The 20,257-nt window shown below is 38.8% G+C and overlaps 2 protein-coding genes across 7 annotated transcripts in view; both read right to left on the bottom strand.

Annotated features, from left to right (window-relative positions):
- LOC146533389 (nucleolar protein 4) overlaps positions 1-20,257 on the bottom strand; it is a 148,979-nt gene that overhangs the window by 104,857 nt on the left and 23,865 nt on the right. The window lies entirely within an intron of this gene.
- Positions 1,155-3,236, bottom strand: LOC146533390 (uncharacterized). The gene is made up of 2 exons (XM_085194758.1): positions 2,748-3,236; positions 1,155-2,652 (listed from the first exon to the last, which is right to left on the bottom strand). Exons 1-2 carry the CDS (start codon positions 3,087-3,089, stop codon positions 1,948-1,950), a joined length of 1,047 nt encoding a protein of 348 aa, XP_085050884.1. The 5' UTR covers positions 3,090-3,236; the 3' UTR covers positions 1,155-1,947.

Below are 20,257 nucleotides of genomic sequence, written 5' to 3' on the forward strand. Positions count from 1 at the left end.
TACGACCACAGCTGCAAGTGAATGGGCTATTAAAAGTAAAATGAAATATTTGCTGACCGAAACCAATATAAATTGACACCGATTTGACAAAATAGAGTGTGAGAGATGTCTCTATTTCTATAGTAATATTAGAAATCAGTACTTCCTGAGATAAGCTCGTTTAACCAAACACACTCCGTTTGGTTAAACGAGCTTATCTCAGGAAGTATTGATTTGAATTGGAAAATTACTTTTGTGTTAGTAGTTGTGTTTAGACGGCTAAATGTTATAAGTATTACAACTCTCATTTACTTCATTTGGCCATGGGAGCAGAGCCATATGAAAAAGCTAGTTGCTTCATATTGAACCGTATACTAATATGAGTAAAAAGCTAAATTAAAAGATTTTTAAGTTTGAAAGTTAAGAGCATAATTATATACCTTATATACATATAAATGTTATGTTCTTTAAGTAAAATATTTATGTGCGTGCATGGATTAATTTGGTGTCATCAATAAAATTTTATGAAATATTTTCTAGCTTCGATATTTATGATTATAATATTCCAAGGCAGTAGTAAAAGTATTTTCTCTACAATATTCTTGCAATACCTACTTGCAACGGTTGCTGTATATGGAAATTTTACAGATGCTGCCATAACAAGGAGCACAAATGAGAAATGACCTGGAAAACATTTATTTTTGTCTCTCGTCTCAAGACATTTAAAATTTACGGTTACGGCGATGTTTAAAGTGAAAGAAGGTATTTTTTAACCCCTACCTCTCGTAGAATAGACAGAGGTATTTCTTTATTCTTTACTCCCAATTGAACCGATTTTAGTATTCGGTGTTGTAATGTTGTTATACTTTATTAAAGTTAATATATTGAAACTAATATTATAAGAGTCAATTAAAAAGGAACATAATTTGTTTTTTTTTTAACGATGGTAACATTTTATTACCAATGTTTACTAAGAATATAGTTTGTTATAGATACATGTGTATATAGACATATATTTTTTTATAATGGCCTGATTTTGCGATGACAGGACAAATCATTTTATAGGTAATGAATACTAACTCCATTGTCATAAACCTATTTTATCTTCTCTATAAAAATGAAAGGGTTGATCGGTGAGGATGAGGATCGGGGCTGCCAGTGATTAAAACGAAATCTGACATTTATAAAATATTTATTTTCAATAAATCACATTCCATTTATATAATCGTGGCACATCGAACAACAGATAAATATACTCCGTACTATATCAAATCTATACTATAAATCTATTTGAGGTATTTTTTTCGCTATATCTAAGTAACTTTCCAGTTTATAATATACATATAAGCATCTATCACACTGAAAATAAATTCGTAATGTCTAACGTACATAATGATTTAAGTAAATAAATTTTCCAAAATGTGGTAAACATTATAGTATACATTGATATAAAATTGTATTCACTTCGATTGTAACTTTGAATGTTTTTGGAAAAAAAAAGAAATAACCTAAACACAGCCAAATGTCCAAATATCTAGACTAGATCAGAAAAATGTCTTCCATTTATGTCTTTCTTTTATATTCTGTAGGTATATTTCCATGTATAATTTGTACTTTGGCATCCCATCACTGTCGTATGTAAAATCACGGTCCTAATATAACATCTATCACATTTATATAAACATCTAAAACACGTACATACATTTAGTTTTGGCAATTGTCGCTAAATAAGAGATGAGAAGAAAATATTTTTATCATGGCATAAAATGTTGTTGTGTTAAATTATTGTACTTCTGTTTCTTTCATTAATAAAATGTAATTCTGAAATATAACGGAATATTTGAATATCATTTATCTCTCCGCTTTACAGAGCTTTGGCAACCACCAAAACGTCGTTATAATATTATGAGCAATGCTTCTCATTTCATCGGATCATAAAACGTTCGTTCCATTTGTATATTTCACCCCTTAATCCTCCACTTCGGAGCCCACAGAGTACTCGGTTTTGAGATCTCTATTCAAGTCATCCGGTGAATCATTTCTCATGTCCATTACGGATCGTGACGCGTATGGGCTCTGAGAGGCCATGCTCGCTAATATGCCGTTAGAGAGGGCCTGCACAGACAGCGCCTCCTGCGACGGGCCCGCGTAGCTGTACTGCTGGTAGACCGCCTGTATGCGCGCCGCGTTCACCAGCGTCTGTATCTTGAGCTGAGTGTCCAGCGCCAAGCTCAGCGGCAACTTACGGAGCTGACTAGCGATCAATTTACCGAACATTTCGAATTCATTTTCGTTCCCATTCTCGGAATGCTGACTCAAGTCCTGCGGGGTCTCCGATTGGTCGCTCCGCTCGTCGAAAGTCTTTTTTTGTTTCGCTGGCACCGGATAGATGGTGGCGAGCGAAGTAGTCAGCGGCGTCGCTATACCAACGGGGGGGTTGAGGAACGGGGCGGTAGTGGAGGCCGGCAGGATGCTGAACGGGGACGACGCCTGGCTGAGCCCAAAGGGGGTGCTCGGCCGCGGGGATGGCGTGTTCAACACGTACGGAGTCGACGATCGCGTCGAGCTGCGACGTTTTCGCGGACTTTTCTTCTCCGGCGACTTGCGTTCGCTCAGGTCTTGAACTATGTCGCTGTCGTCGCTCATCGGGATCTCGAGCAGGCTGTTGTCGACCTGAAACAAAGAAAATGTCGCTTCGAAGTTAAAACGCCAGAGCGCATGTGCGGCTCACAAGCCGTAGCTACGAGCGTGTAAACAGAGGCACTCACGGAGCTCGGGGTGACGATCGCCCGCAGAAACCTGTCCGCGTGCTCGAACCACGTGACGCTCGGACGGTACGCATGCGCGCCGGCCTTCCGCGCCGCGCGAATCTTCTTCAACTCGACGCTGTACGACGATCGTATGTTTTTTATTTTATTTTTCAGCTCCTTAACGGTGATGTCCACTAGGTTTAGAGTTTTAATAATTTCGACGTAGCCCTGCTCGCGTACTTTCTTGTTCTTGTAGTTCTCGGAGACGGGGTTCCAGAGGTACTCGCGCTTCTCGTACTCAATGATCATCTGGATGGTGAGGTCCTCGCTCCACTTGGGGTTGGCCAGTATGGCGACCATGTTAGACCATCAGAGGCGTTCGCGTGCCCCGAGTCGAGCCACGGGAGCGCAGAAGGGTGCGGGCGTGTCGCATGCGCGCAGCATACTAAAAGCACGTCGATGGGCCGGCGCCCCGCGCGGGGGGACTATTTCGGGAGTAGCCGGTACGCAGCCGCGTGCTTTGGAGCGTGCTATTTCCTCTCAAAGGCGGCGGAGGCCGAGCTCGAGTGAAATGGAAGATTTGTGGCGACCGGACACGTCCGCACGCCGCGCGTCGCCGCTCGGTCAGACGTCTTTGTAAACTTTAAATAGATTCAATTGCCATATCGCGCACCGACTCTGAATGTTCAATGTAAGAGCGTCACGACTATTAATTGTATGGGCGAGTTTTGCAAACACCTACATACGCTGCATTCAAATAGGTAGCGATTATATTCATATTAGAATATTGTAAAAAGGCGTCTGTCGGCAAAAAATTACATTTTTGTATTTCTATCTATTTAAAGAAACAAAAATGAATTTTTAAATAATTTTAAGAAAATATTAATTTTAAGAAAACAATTAAACCGAAAATTATTCAAGTTTAACAATACTTGCATCTGTTAATAAATGTTTTGTTACTTTTTCCTAGTTTTCAATCTTTCTGGTCTTGATAAATAAAATCGTACAAATGCAACGAAAACGTGTCTACCGATTCACACGTGGGCCATTTTACCGAGAACATTTCACTTTTCACATAATTCACGTTGCACCTCTTTGTGATATCAAAATAAACGGGCTAGTTGAGAGACATCACTTAATTCCTTTATTTATTTCTTAAACAAAGATGGTTCTAAAGAAATGTAAAATCTTATTGTATTTTTTCTTGTACCTATTTGTTTTTATATTTTGAAAGCGTTTCGTTCATTATGTTGGTACATTTTCAATATTAAAAGTACTTCTCGTCGATGCAAAATGTGATGTAAATGTAAATATTTTTTTTGTGTTCACATTTAAGAAATAGTTTTTGTCTTTTGGAGAAATCGTTGAGTTTTAGAATATTGTACTAGGTACAGTTTTTAAACGCGATGGTTGTGAGTTTAATCCCCGTTCAGTGAATTATATTTAAATTATTATTATATCTCTGCACTGAAAGAAAAATTGTGGCGTTGAATTCCGTCACTCAACACGCAATGTTTCAAAAATTAGGCAAAAATCGGCAACGAAGTGTTAATATTTGGTTCCTTCTGTCTGACTTGAAGCTATTTTTTCCCTACAGTTTTTACCGATAGGCTGAGGGAACGTAGATATTTCTAAATAGACACTTAGTTCTCCGTACTATAAATAAACAAGAATTAAATTATATCTAAGTAAAGAACAATATTAAAAAAATGTGATTTAAACTTAAAATTTTTAGTCGAATTAACTAACAACTACACTAAGATAAAGTGCTAATCCTCACAACATCTCATCTATAGCTAATTGTGAGCAAAATGTGCAAGAAAATAAAATCCAACTTCTAAAGTAGCAAGGAAAGTAGCAAATATTTTATCGCAAAAATATTACTGTCCATTCCCCAGATCCCGTACTCGGTACTCGGTGCTCGGTAGTCGGTGGCCGGTTCACATTTCACATTTCTTGTTTGCTCGCCAACGATTCTTTACACTAACGGTTTGGCGCATCGGCTGGGTTTAATCTTTGTCAGGGCTGCTAGTGCTATGTACTTTTGCTTGTTTGTTCTTTCACATGGGTTTTACTGTTTTAAAAGGGTTTTTGTTAAGTTTTTTTGTAACGAAAATCTATTGGGTAGTTTTTGATCGGATTGTGACGATTTTGATGTGGTTTGTCTTCAGGATAAAGTGCGGCGTTTAATTCCATCTAAGCTTATTATAGAAGACGATATGGGTTCCGAGTCACGTGATATTTTACTATTCGTCGGAACATGTTGAGTGCTGGGCGTTGTAATTCAATATTACACTTTCTTTATATTGTCAATAATAAATACGAGGTCGAAATAAGAAAACAAAAACTAGCTTAATATTAAATTTAGGAAAATCAGACAGTTCTTCAATTTACATACTAAACATATTTGGAAAATAAAAAAAAAGATTAAAACATTTTAAAATCTTCTTTCTCTCTATGGTTTCTACATCTTGTATATTGCGCTCGTAGAACAAAGCCACGCTTACATTCTTAATGCAACGACGAAGTGAAATAAATTTTGTAAGCACAAAAGTGAATCTGACGAGATACATCGCGAGGCATTTTCTCATTCTTGAAACGGTCGGGTGCGAACGTTTTACTTTTCGCGTAGGTAGGTATCTACGGACAAGGTCTTCAGGTAAAATGGTATAACCCACAAACAACATAAAACTATCTATGTCCATATACTAATAATATAAAGCTGCAGTTTATTTGATTGAACGCGCTAATCTTGGAAATTATTAATTTGAATAGTTTTTTTTGTGTTATCAAACACCATTCCATTCTATTTATCGAGGAAATATTTTCGTAAGCAAAATCGAACTATAGAAAATAAAAAGTCTCATTGTAAAATAATAACAAGATTGAAATACACATAAAAAATAATTTTAAGATTAAACTAAAACAACACTTAGGTCCGCTTTGGTACAAGCGCGTCATATTTCTTGTTTGCTCGCCGTCCGCCAGCGATGCACGAACAGACTCGTAATGGAGCTAGAGATTGCTACTGGAGTTTCTCTTCGTTAGGATATTTTGGTTATTCCAATATGAGTTTACAGTAGAAGACGCTGTTTATCTGATATCGATATGTATTCTTATATATTTATTTATTTAAAATATGTATTTTAAAATATTTCAAAGACATATTTTATCAAACTTTTTTATGACAGCTTAATAGTTACAGCTATCAATTATATTAGTCTATAATTAAAATAATTTACATTTAGGTGTTCCTATAGTTATCTTTGAATTGGCTAAGATGACAAAAAAATAATTAAATGGCAAAAACACAGCCACCTAATATACTAGATACACACGTTTCTACAGAAAGCTTAGTCAACAGTCATGTCAAGAGCTAACTGTACCTACCTATGCTACTTACATTTTGCACAGGTGAATTGACACGCGTCTTCTATAAGCATCTTATAGATATAAATAAAATTCTGTAAATACATAGAATATCAGATCCGATTCGGCCTTGCTTAGGTGAGGTCGCACAATTGGGCTATTATATTTATTTCGATCCCTTGTCGAAGTGATACTGTATTTATATTAGTGTTGTGCTGCGGATTCCTGCGACTGCTGAGCTGCGTGGCGTCCTGCTGCGCTGCGTTGCCCTGTGGTTGCCGAGTCCCGCATCGCTCGTTTCCAGCGTCCGGATTGTTTGTTCAGTAAGTGAATACACAGTTGTTATTAGATAGGTACTCACCTACTGTTCACCGACGGTAGATTTTGCTTGTTATATATAGTGTTAGTTTTAAAGCACACACCCCGTCCCTCGCCGCAAGGTGAGGGGAGAGACAAAGCATGGCCGGCCTCAGTAGCTCCGAGCTGCTGAGGTACTTAGAGACCTTCCACGGGGAGGCATTCAACGCCGTGATGAAGTTCGCGCAAACGCGACACGATGCGCCTAGCTCGCCTAGCGCGCCAGAGGTCGGCCCGGATGCCGATATGCAGCCTTCAGCTGCCGGCCCGAGTGCCGTAGATGAGCCGTTGTTCTCCGGTGGGCCTTGCGACCTCGGAGTCGCCCCGCCGAGGGAGCATTCTCGTGCCCCTACGCCGATCCAGACTGAGGTAGAGATGGAGGAGGGCACTTGCCTGTCCTCCGATTCGGACGATGACGGTTTCGAGACCGTCGGATCGCGCTCGGCCAAGCGTAAGGCCAGGGCCCCTAAGGCCCCCCCCCCGCCCAAAAAGGCGAACAAACCCGACGGCCGGCGTTCCCGCGCGAACGACTTAACGGTTTTCCCCTCCCCTGCCCCCGCCTCTGCGGTTGAGCGGGAAGAGGATGTACCCCCCCGCGCGCCCCGCGTTAAACCCCCGCCGCCCATTTATGTGCAAGATAAGCACAAATGGGGCAAGGTGTCGCAGTGGCTCAATAGCCACAATGTCCAATATTCCACCGCGCGCTTAACGCAGGTTGGAATCAAAATCCAAGTTAGGTCTTCGTCGGAACACCGACAATTTACCTCTTTCCTTCGTGAGTACCAGATAGGGTACCACTCTTACGCCCTGGAGGACGAGCGCCAATTGCGCGTCGTTCTCAAGGGCATTCCCAAAGAGATCGAAGTCGATCTCGTGTTAGATGACCTTCGTAGCAAAGGCTACCCCGTGCGCCAGGCGCACCGTCTCTATAATTCGCGTACCAAAGCGAAATTCGATATCGTGTTAGTCATCCTTGACCTCACTAAGGAGGGAAAGGAAATATTCAATCTGAGGTCGGTGTGTTCTCTCACCGGCATCAGAGTCGAACCCCCACATACGAGGGGTCTCATTGGGCAGTGTCATCGCTGCCAATTATACGGGCACTCTGCCCGCAATTGTTTCGCGCGGCCTAGGTGCGTTAAGTGCCTAGACGATCACGCGACTGCGGATTGTCCCCGCAAAGTCCCCGATCCCGCTGTGCCCCCAAGCTGCGTGCTATGCGAGACGCAGGGCCATCCCGCGAACTATCGCGGATGTTCCCGCGCGCCGCGCAGACGCACTAGGCGCGGAGGCAAAAAGCGCACCTCCAATAAAAAGGAGCCGGCTCCTACTCAATACGAGCCCGCCCCTCTCCCTAAAGAGAATGCGTGGTTTAAACCCGCACCTACACCGGTCGTCGCCCTCGCCGCGGCACCGGTACAGCCGCCTACCCCTCAGGTAGCGGCTCCCCGCCCCGCGCTCGCGCCTTCCGGCGCGACCGCGACCGCGCCCTTGCGCCCGGCGCCTTCCCGCGCCGCGCCCGCGCCCGCACCCGCGCATTCCCGCGCCGCGCCCGCCCCCTCTTCTAACGCTAGCGACTTAGCACTTGTGCTAAGATTCGCTAGATGTTTTGATTTCAAAGAAATCAAAGTCCTCGCGGCGAAACTTAGGAACACGAACGGTTCCGACGATCGCGCTCAAGTTATTATAGATCATATAGATCTCATCGAAGCCATTCAAGGCTTCGTCGCGGTTTAAATTTTTCCAATGGCGGTCATAAATAGATTTACCCCACGGCCCGCTGACTCGCAACTCGCGCGTATTAAACCTAGAGCCCTGTCAATAGCGACCTTTAACGCAAACGGTGTCAAACGCCAAAAAGAGGCTGTGAGCGCCTTCGCGCACGCCCATCAAATAGATATCTTATGTATACAGGAGACTTTTCTTAAACCTGCTGTTCGTAGTCCTGGCATTGCGAACTACAGGATTGTGAGAAATGATAGAGCCACCCACGGTGGTGGCACTATGATTTATTACAAGAAGAATTTACACTGTATACCACTCGACCCTCCGTCTCTCGAAGCAGCCGAGGCGTCGGTGTGTCAGGTATTCCTCACAGGCCATCAGCCTTTAATTATAGCTTCAGTTTATCGTTCGCCGTCTAGGCAATTATTAGAAAGCGACATTTTGGCGCTACTTAGTATGGGAGACTCGGTCCTTCTGATCGGGGATTTCAATTGCAAACATAGACTTTGGAATTCGTCGGTGACTAATGTCAGCGGCAAGAGGCTTCTAGCCTTCACAGAGAAATATAACGCTTGTGTTATAGGCCCGCCTTCTCCCACTCGCTTTAGTGTCCTCGGCACAGGCGATGTACTCGATATTGCCATACTTTCGAACGTTGCACTGTCGCAACGTTCAATAGATACCATTCTCGACCTAGATTCGGACCATCGTCCTGTCATTCTCAAGTTAGGTGACGAGCGCCCCTCTGGCCCTCCCACCAAAACTGTGGTCGACTGGAGGAGATTCGCAAAGCTCCTCCGCTCGAATGAATCCCCTCTTAAGGAATTAATACCTGGCATCGCCGACTCCGCGGCGCTAGCGATAGACGCGGCGAATAAATTTACCGATTATATTTTAAATACAATCCAGAGTTGTTCGAAAGAGGTAACAAACTTACCCGACGGTAGGTTTGATATCTCAGAAAAGCTCAGGCGATTGATTAGACGCAGGAACGTAGCTATGCGACGACACGATACCTACCCGACTGACAAAAATCGTAGGGAATTTTACAGATTAAAGAGGAGAGTTCGATTCGAATTCGAACTTCTGCGCGGTGAGTCGTGGGATAAGAAGCTCGAGGGGCTCGCTCCATCGCACCAGGCATTCTGGGCGCTGTCGCGAGCTTTTAGAGTCGATTGTCTCTCGACTATGCCTCCTCTAGTTAGGTCAGATTGTTCAATTGCCGCCGATGACACCGAAAAAGCGGAATGTCTCGCTGACAGTTTAGAGGCTCAATGTACCCCGAGTAGTCAGCCCTGCGATCCGAGCCACATTGCGCGTGTGGATTCCGCGGTCGCAGAATGGGCGCTGACGCCCCCGCAAGGGGAACCGCTCCGCCCGACCTCTGAAGACGAGGTCAAAGTCATCATCAAAAACCTCAAAGATAGGAAGGCCCCGGGGCCCGACAAATTGTCTAATAGAATGTTCAAGTCCCTACCGGCTCAGTTCATATCTCTATTGGTCATTATTTTCAATTCCCTTCTTAAGTCGTGCTCATTCCCCGACGAATGGAAGGAGGCCATAGTCATAGGCATTCCCAAGCCTAATAAGCCGCGGAATATCCCGTCCAGTTATCGACCTATCAGCCTTCTCAGCTGTTTAGGTAAAATTTACGAGAGAATCATTCTCGTTAGACTCTCAGAGGTGGTAGAGGCCGACTCTCTGCTCTGCAATGAGCAATTCGGTTTCAGAAAGAAACATTCCGCCATACATCAAGTCCACCGTGTTGTAGAGCATATAGCTCGATACAACCTTAGGGATCCTTCTCACAGCAATACAGCTGCTATTTTTCTCGATATAGCGAAAGCTTTCGATAAAGTCTGGCATAACGGCTTGATTTACAAGCTGCGCGCCGTTTACGGCTTGCCAGACTGTCTCGTACACATCCTGCGGGACTTTCTCTCGAATAGATACTTTCGCTATAAAGTCGAAGGCACTCTCTCTTCCCCCCGCCTCCTCCGCGCAGGCGTGCCACAAGGCTCTACGCTAAGTCCTATCCTGTACTCGTTGTACTCCAGTGATATCCCGCTCACTCCGGGTGTTCACCTGGCTATGTACGCCGACGATACAGCCCTCTTCACAACCTCGCGTTGTACTATCCTATTAAAAGATCGACTCCAGAAAGCGGCCCGCGCACTCGGTGAGTGGTTCCGCCAATGGAGAATCGAAGTCAATCCCGAGAAGAGTAAAGCAATACTCTTCCCTCTCAATAAAAATATTAGAGTCTCTACCATCCATCTCTTAGACAAACCCATTCCCTGGGAAAAACAGGTCAAATATCTAGGTGTCACTCTAGACTCTAGATTAACTTTCAAACCCCACATTACAAAAGTCTGCAATAAAGCAAAGTACATTCTCAATAGATTATATTATCTCATAAACAAGAATAGTAAAATGTCACTTAGAAATAAGCTGACACTATACAAAGCTTGTATTAGACCTGTCCTCACTTACGCTTGCGTTGCGTTCGCGCACACCAAGCTTGCTCCCTTGCAAAAAGTGCAAAATAAATTCCTGCGCATCGCATCAGGTTCCCCCTGGTACGTGCGTAATGTCGACCTACATAGAGATTTTGAACTGGAATCGATTCACGAGCACTGCAAACGCTTAGCGAAGCGCTACTTTGAGCGCGCAGGCTCGCACGCGAACCCCCTCGTCGCCGCGGCGTGTAATTACACGCCTCACGCGATTCGTAGACGCCCGCGTAGCGTCCTCTTAGACCCCGATGACGCCATTACCGTAGCAAACGGCCCGTACGTAGGTAGGAAACACACTACACACGCACGACACACACACCGTCGTCGCCGGAATCGACGACGTAGTCTAGCTTATCTCACGGCCCGGCGGCGCCTCGGCGCCGTCGGGTCCAGCGGTTAGGGACCGTTAGCTCCCTTAGATTAGTCTAATTTTATCCCCCGGTCGCGGCTTCTGTGTCGCGGCCGGCTTTGCTTAGAATAGGGAAACTCCCAGCCCGCTCGACGACCGCAAGCCGAGGTTCGAGCCCCGCAGGGGGCGCCCTTGCGTCGTCGGCACTCCCCACAGGCAGCCACACAGTGCCTGCATATTTTCAGGGACAGAGTACCCTCTTCCCTACCCACCCGGTGTCGCTGTAAAGGCCAGTAAGGCTAACAGCATTAAAGTCAAGTCCGAAAAAAAAAAAAAAAAAAAAAATACATAGAATATAGGTTATACTATTGTTTTTACTACTATTTATTATATAACAATAGTTGTAATGTAATGTTTTAGATTTTATAATTTAGTCACGAAAATATTTTACTTATTACGCTGAAAGTAAAATGTTTCGTTTTTACAACTCAAATGAACATTTTTGATCATTTGTAATAATTTAATTTCATTGAAAATAATTTTCTCAACATTGATATGGCTTTTATTATTAAAGTGGTGAATTGTACATTTTCAAACAGAAATAGAGAAATCGGGTCACGTAGTGGTAAAGTATTAACAGCGAAATATTGCTGTTGCTGCGTCCCTTAGCTTAGTTAATGCAATTTGAAGGCAGCGCGCCGCGGTTATCAAAGCTGAGATCGCTTGGTTTGTAAAATTAAGTGTTTTTAATTTCTAGATTGCGAAATTATTATGTGAAGATTATTTTATTGCAAATATTAAAAAATATATTCTTCATGTAGTTGTTTCCTTGTAACATTTATAACGATTGTTGCGTACCTTCTATAAAATAGAACAATATTATACATATTTATCCGTTTAATATCTAAGGTTAGGTTAAAACTCCCCATGTCCCTTTATATAAAAGGAAACATTTAAGAAAATAAAGTTTTGTTAAATAAAGTAATGATATCACTACAAAGTCGAGACGTTTGCTTACAAGGCGCCTGACGGTGACAGGAAGCGGATATTAAGCTTTTACACACAGGATGTATTATAGTCTCGATCTGCGTCCCGTGGCGAAGTTAAGTTGCGATATGATAGATGCATTTTGCAAAATAATCAATGTTTTATACTATGAGAAAAACGTCTTAAATGTAGATTTTTATGTACGATTAGGCCAATTAGAATATATTAACACTTGGTAAAAAATATTTGATTACCGTAAATATTGTTATAAGATATTTTAAAGTGTTTTTTAGCTTCACGCTTTAACACATATATAGAAGTATAGACAAATTGAACATGGAAACCTAGTGTTAAGACACTTCGTTCCCGTTAACAATTCAACTTTTTGTCGAAGTCTGGAAGTATTGTATGTTGAGTGGTGGAACTCAACGCCGCGCTTTGCCTCGACGCCGGAGCAAAAACATTAAAATATTAAATATTTCATTATTTCGAGCGGGAATCGAACCCACTACCTGTCGCGTTTACAATCACACACTCGTGTACAAGTGTGAAGTGTGTGTGTGTGTATTAAAGAGATAAATAAGAAATATTCTGTTATTTTAATTAAAATCCCTTCCAATATCTATAAAGATATTAGCCACCCAATATCTATAAAGATATTAGAAATATTTTTTATTAATATAAAAAACCCCTGATTTATATTACAACAACAGTATTATTAGATTTAAAACATAGCCACTCTGCATCAAAACAGCATTTTCATCATTAGGCGACATTAACTTATTCCTCTTGGCACGATTCCTATAAAGTCTTGAGATAGCTCTGGCATTCACAAACGCACAGATGTCCCGTGGTAATTCTTGAGACGTTTACATCGTCTTACCGTCTTAGGCTCAAGATTAGGTGCGACCTCTACAAACAGGAGGTTTATGACAGGTTGGACGTTGACCGGCTTTTAAGTATTTGACCAACTTGTGTACATTGACACTAAAATAGTGCTTTATGAATGTTTGCTTCTATGTGTTTTTTATGTTAAGCCGTAAAAATATTTGCAGTTATCGTGACGAAGTTTAAGAATCTATGATTAGTTTCGTATTATTTGATATTATAGATTTGACTTTGATTTTTCTGCTTCGCTCACCATTTTGTTATTTATATTATCGCTACATAATATAAATTTTAAAATGATGGGCGCAAAGTAAATTATTATTATATTTTATGGACTTATCTATATAATAATAAAAAACCAATAGATAATAAGAATAAACTAAGTTTCTAAGTCTATACGTAACCCTATTATATAATCTTCCCTATTACAGTAGGCTAACTCGGTGCAAATTGGTAGTTTCGTAAACAGATGGATTTACTCTGACTAGCAAAGCAGTTCACCGGACAAAGGCACTCAATGAAGTTAGTCGGGCGACGTGTTGCCTTGATCAGTGCAATATTAAGATGTCAAGAGACAGAGTTTGAAGATAACTGGGAATTTGAATATACTTAAACATGACATTTTTTTGCTAAAACGCACACGCAATATTTTTTATAAATAAAATATCTAAATGGTACACAAATATTTATTAAAATCTAGTAAGAATTTAATTCTGTCAATCTTTTGTATTTGTATAGAAAAGGAAAAACTAGGCCGCATTGATGTTATCACTTCATTATAAAGTAATTCGCGAAGATTGTAAAAAAATATTCTCTCTGTATCCTTTGAGTTTCAATAATCTGGACGTCGCTCTTATTATTAATTTCAACATAAATAACAAAATCTATGAGACTATACTTTTTTAAAACTAAATTACAAAAAGATCAGCTTAATCACTAAGTACATTTTAAGGTTGCCAGGCACAATATTTTTCCATACAATGCACAATGCTGTCAATTACATGATGGAGGCAGGACAAAAGCGCTACGATAAAGGCCTTCGCTAGTATATCATAATGATAAATATACACCGCCACTGAAGTGAGAGCGAGAAAATTACTGACCGCGCAGCTTCAAAGGCGATGAGTGCGAAGTAGCGGTTAGAGGCACAGACTATAGACGGTATTTTGCTGAGTTATTAAGATTCACGTTTAGAATAAGTGAAAAATGTTTTCTAGAGATTTTTCTGTCTCAAATTTATCACTAGGTTGAATTATGTTAGATCTGAAATAATTTTATATAAAAAGTGATTAAATTTTGGATTTTAATAGAAATTTATACCTAATGATATTGCATATGTGCTGAGCAAAAAAAATTGTAGATAATTGTTTTATAAAATAAAAATTATATTTAACCAATTATTTAGTGAACTCGAAAACATACGCAATGTCAATTTTACCCGCAAACATCATTTACACCTGTACCGTTTAAATCTGAAGATGTAAACGGAGCTTCGAGCGATATTTATCTGTCTCTTGGCCTCGCCGGCATCTATCAAGTCGACAAACTTAAAATTTCAAATAAAGTAACATTTATTCCTTGGTATTAAGGTTCAGAGTTGTATGGCTCAACATTAATGCGTGTTTAACCATATACCACCGCAGATAGATGTACGTGTGTGACGCAACGTGGCCTGACATCCACATTATCTAGTGTCAGTAAATGTGAGAATATGCCAATCTGGCAAAATACTTATGCCGGATATATGTATATCATAAGCGATTCTGTTACAATAAATATCTTATCAGAGATCAGTTATGTAGGTTCTTCTTAGAAATTGCAGTGTTATTCTCCAATAAAAAAAATAGCAACACTCACAATATAAAGTATTCTTATCATTAAAATTTACTTTTATCTAGTTTATCTTATTCAAAAATTAACAAATAAATTCAGATTAACAAATACATTTAAACTCTTTTCGCAAAAAAAAAAAAACAATAAATATATATTCTAACAATTTATAAATGGTTAAAACCTTAAATAGGAGCGGAGGCGCTCTGAATCTTAATAAATAGATGCACCGCAACTGCGCCAAGCGGTCATCAATCCAGTTCATCACAACGCTTTAACCTACAATAAATTCGTGCAATTTATTGTACGCCACGAATAAACATTACATATGTTTACTGTAGTGTGCGTGTGATGTATTATAGAGGAGATACGGGAATGCCGAAAGCAAGGGGTAAATGGGTATGTCAGCGAGACAGCTGTATAAATTATATTTTAGATAATTTTGGAGATTAGAAACTAAGCCAAGTTAGTATCTAAGTAAAACTTAGGAGTTCATCCACTTTCGTCAATTAAATTTAATATAAAGTTTTGTTTACTCAAGTAATATTTCGTATTAATTTATTCAAATAACATATAGTAATTTTTTAATTTATAATGTTTTCTATTTATTTTTTGTGAATTTATGGTAACATTGCATTCTGAGTTTTGTCTTATTAGAAAGGCTAAGCATTTACCTATAGTATAAATACATAAAGACATTCTCTCGAATGAACCGATAATCATAGTGTTTCTGTACAGTCTATCTACTCTAGAGTAATATTACTGTGTTTTCTATAATTTTAAATTACTGCAGGGTAAAAATCAGCAAGGCTGTGAACTTTAAGTGCGTATCACACGACGCGTAATGAGGGTGACATGACGCCCGAGGGGTCTGGCCCGACTGTCAGTGAACATCTGGGTGGGAACTTGTCATTCAACTTGCGTATTGAAGTACTATGCTAAACAGGTTTGATGGTTAAAAACTTATATTTTATATGTATACCATTATTGTTATTTATTTTTAAGTAAAATATTGTTGTAAGAGATGTAGAAAACAATCTAATACAAATTTTATTTATTTTTACATGATATATTTTTATAATGGACTTATAATAATAAATATATATGATAATAGCTTCTACCAGCCAATAATTATAAAATAAAAGAGTCAAACATAATAAATACATGTGTATTAAAATTAAATATATCTACAATATATAATAATTACACTGATTCATCCACTACCTATCCACCTATCTATAATACAATCAAGTAAACAACAAAATCATACAACATAAGAAACAACAAAAAAAATATTGATATATTTCAAGTATCAAACCGCACCGCGCGCAGTAAGTCCCGTCAGCACCTCGACCGAAACGCGGCCCGGGGCACGGCTCACCATCTACATAACTACGTAACACGACTCGGTAACTCTAGATGCCGACTGTATATAACATAACTGTTGGATTTGCGAGTCGAGTAGATATTGTATATAGAGTCTGTTATATTATATGTTTAGATTAAATATTATGAGGCCAGTGGCGCAAAGTGTGACAGAAAACGCGACTGGTTGTGGGTTCGATCCCCTCTCGAGAAAATGAAATATTTAGTTAAATGGATATTTTCATTTCTTTGCTCTGGTGTCGAGGCAAAGCACAGTGTTGAGATCTCATCCTAAGTAACCCTTAAAAACATCAGCTTCGAGCTTTTTTCCTCATATATAGACAGAAGAATCCTTGTTTCTAAACAAAAATCATTGTCCTAATTCTAGATTATATGAAATTTAAAATGGATTTTACTATTATTGACGGAATATACAATTCGCTACTTATTATACAGATTTATTATTTAACATTTTAATATAATATTATCTCATTCACTATTTTCTCCATCTTTTCTCTCTAATAAACAAGAAGTAAATTGTCACCACAATATAAGCGGCCATAACATCGGTTCAGCACGGTAGCACGCGCCATTAGCGGGACCGGAACGGGCCCTATTTCCGCGCGGAAGCACCCCCGCACCCGTTATGTTCGCCTGGTAGCCGTCTATTTTATTTGCTCCTAGTTGCTACTTACGGAGTTTGTCTATCTTCCTTTCTTATTCTAGAAATTTCCTTCCTTTTAAAGGGTCTTCTTTAGAATCAATATATTGGTAATTTGGTGCAACAATAACTTAATTACATTTTTTTTCAATAAGCAAATTAAATATGTCAAATGTATGCCGGAAAAAAATATTTAAAAGAAATGGAAATACGTCGAAAAAACAAAGATATTCCGTTTTCCAATGCAAGAAGACATAAATGAAATTCAGATTTTTTTATAATTGAAAAAATGATTATAAAAAATCTGACTCCCTATTAATAAGTAGTTTTTATGTTCATCACTTGTCCCTTCTGTATTTTTTTGTTTTTTTATTATTATTATTTTCAGAGTGGTAAGTCGATTTCGCATGGTTAGGCAACAAATTAATAAAACAGTTATAGCAGAATTAGTAATATTTGGTAAAAGTTGACGTTACCTTAATGTATACTGGTGGGTTGGGCTTGTGGAACAAGTCCGCCAACACCACATTCTACTATTGCGTTTTATTCATCTAGAACTTGAGTTTTGATTATTTTATAAGGTATTTAAAAAAAATTACCAATTTTAATAGAACTAATGTATTATTAAGCGATATACACCGACAAAGAACGATGTCAGCAGTTTCAAGCTTTTTTCAGCTTTACGCCTATCCTCGAGTACATCAGGGTAAGCCAGTTTTAAGAAATACTGTTCTTTTGCAGTTTCAACGACAATAATATTTTTTAATTAAAAACTTATCATGCAGCTAAGTCACACCTATCAGAAACATTAAAATAAAAACAGAAAAACAAACCAAGAACTTTTACATAATATTCATAATTGTGTCGTTGAACTAAGCCATTCCTCGATGTCGCGTCCCGCACTTAAACGCAATATGGCGGATTTCCGCAACCCGTGTGGTCCTTTATTACCGTCACGAGTAGAACGACTTTGTCCATCGCATTACCTACTAATACAATGCTGTTTGAAGTTTGTATATAAAGTATATACAAACTTTTATTTTAGTTAAGATAATGAGGTCGTAGTGGCGCAACGGCAGCGTTTAGCTATATGGGTAGTATGGGTTCGCTTCTCACTTGGGGATGTGTAAAATTAATTTAACATTTATTTATAAACCACAAACGTTAACGTTTCACGGAACAAGAGATAAAAAGAAAAGAAAAAAATATTTTATCGATCTATTTTCTTCATTTTATCTGTTCAAAGTATAAATAAACGTATCTATGACAAGTTAAAAATATAAATAAAAACGTAACTTCAAAAGATGTCCAACAAGCCTGATGTTTCCCCGGCAGAACTTGATACTTCATCGCAAAGTGCTTCGGTGTATTATTACTGTTGGTAGGTAGGTACCCAACGAAAACGAAGTTAAGTTTCAAATGAACAAAAATATTATAATTGTCAGTGAAAATATCTCTTTTGTCTATATATTTTATGCTAGTTTTCAAATAATTTAGAGAAGGAAAGTACTTTCACTTGCCCGCTCTGGTAGGACAAACAACGGCGTTGAGTGCCGCCACCACAACACTAACTTACCTCAGCTTGCCCTTTAGGGTTATAGTTTTGAATTCTAATTACTTCGCAGGATATAGGCATAACATGTGCGCAAAAATCAATGTTCAACCCACCAGGTAAACGTCACGTAAACGTCATTTAGCAGTTCCTGTTTCGATCTCCACCGACACTAATCCATTAAGCCGCAAACAACGACAGTCGACAATGCAAAAAGACCTAATTTCGTATTTGGAGCAGTTCAGCTCGGGGCTCGGGGCTCGGGGGAGCATTAATCAAAATTAAAAGTGGATTAGGCAGAGGACACGGACTAAGCAAATGAGTCGCCCCTTCTAATGTCTTTCGACCCCTTTTATTTGTTACTTTAAAAAAGATTTTTTTTTTTATGTTTTTGAATATTTTTTTGTTGGGAGTTTTGTTGGTTATTAGCGGAAACTGTGGCTTGAAATCACAAAGCTCATTAATTTTTAAAGTGTGTAATATATTTTGTATTCAATATGTACTATATTTTAATAAATATCTATTAGTTTATGCAACTATGAAAAAGAAATCTCAGGAGGTATCTTTTAGACGTCAATAAATATATAAATTAAATTAAGGCTTCACCTTACCATTAAACATTTGAGAATTTACCTTAAATTACATATATTCGAAAATATATAGTGATAAAAAAATATATATTTAGATTTGAGAAAAAATATCGATGTTCACTACTCAACGGTGAAAATACATTTCATGCCAAAATCGTAAAACTTTACTCAAGCAAATGAGTATGAAATTTCCAAGGTTTTATCTTACTAGTAGTCGACCGCAACTTTATTTGCGAAGACTTTAAGACATAAAATGGAAAATTCGAGAAATCCTCTCTTAGTGCTCCCCTAAACTCCCTAACCTACCTACATGCGAATTTCAAGTTTCTGAGTCCAGTAGTTTTGATTGTGCATTGTCTGTTAGTGACGGAAGAGTTTTGTAACTGAGATCGGTTTTTCCAGAACATATTTTTCATAAAATTGCTTGGTATCGATTTACAATGGATCGACACAATTATTTTGTTTTTTGTATATTTAGCTAAATCATTGTTTATTTAATTAAATAACCATACATTTATATAGATAATAATTGAGATAAAAAATATACATATCACTTATAAATATAAAAATTGCGTAGAGTAAAATAAGCAACGCTATAATTCATCTATACCTATACATATACTATATAATACATTACCTTGCCGCGGTAATACGAGACGTGTTACCTTGCACTTGCACTTGCACTTAGGTACGATGTATTGTCGTGTACTACCGCGCCTGTAACGTCCGCCTTGAGATGTAGCCTTCGTTGGCGCGGAAACTTATATTACACTTATATCAGATTGAAATACTGAGAATTTTTCAGCTTCAATTCAATCTAGTGTCTAAGCACTCCGTTCTACTTACAATAACACTCTACGTCTGAATCCCAGATTACGCGTGTGGTTTAATGGAACTTAAACCACCAACACTTTATGTTTATAAGATTTAGTATTATTTTGTTTAGTTTTTTTCCTATTTTCTTAAAGGAACTATGTTATTACATATAGGTAATTAACGCATAGTAGAATTGAGTGATTCTGAGTGATTTATCACGCTGTTAATATTTTTTTGTTCAAATAAGAACAGTACCTACAACCAAAGCTTTCAATTGAAATATGCCATATACACCATGAGGATTTCCTATATTTAAAATATTATTTAACAGTAATAAAAAGTATTTCTCTTTTATGAACGAGTTTAAATATACTATCGTCAGACGACACTTTGGTTTAAAATCAATTTCATATAAAAAATTGAAGCCTAAACTTTTTCCGATTCACTGAATACAGAATAAGTGTGGAGGATGAGTTATTCAGTTGGACAAAAGCAGGCACTTTAATACAATTTTAGAATATTT

This window comes from Heliconius melpomene, chromosome 12 (assembly GCF_056956725.1).
Source record: "Heliconius melpomene rosina isolate 202511_hmr_F chromosome 12, ASM5695672v1, whole genome shotgun sequence".
In the NCBI taxonomy this organism is placed as follows: domain Eukaryota; kingdom Metazoa; phylum Arthropoda; class Insecta; order Lepidoptera; family Nymphalidae; genus Heliconius; species Heliconius melpomene.

Excerpts from the sequence above, each read along its gene's own strand:
- LOC146533390 (XM_085194758.1), bottom strand. The coding sequence starts at position 3,089 with ATGGTCGCCATACTGGCCAACCCCAAGTGGAGCGAGGACCTCACCATC. Across the intron at positions 2,653-2,747 it reads CGATCGTCACCCCGAGCTCC|GTCGACAACAGCCTGCTCGA; the intron begins GTGAGTGCCTCT and ends TCTTTGTTTCAG.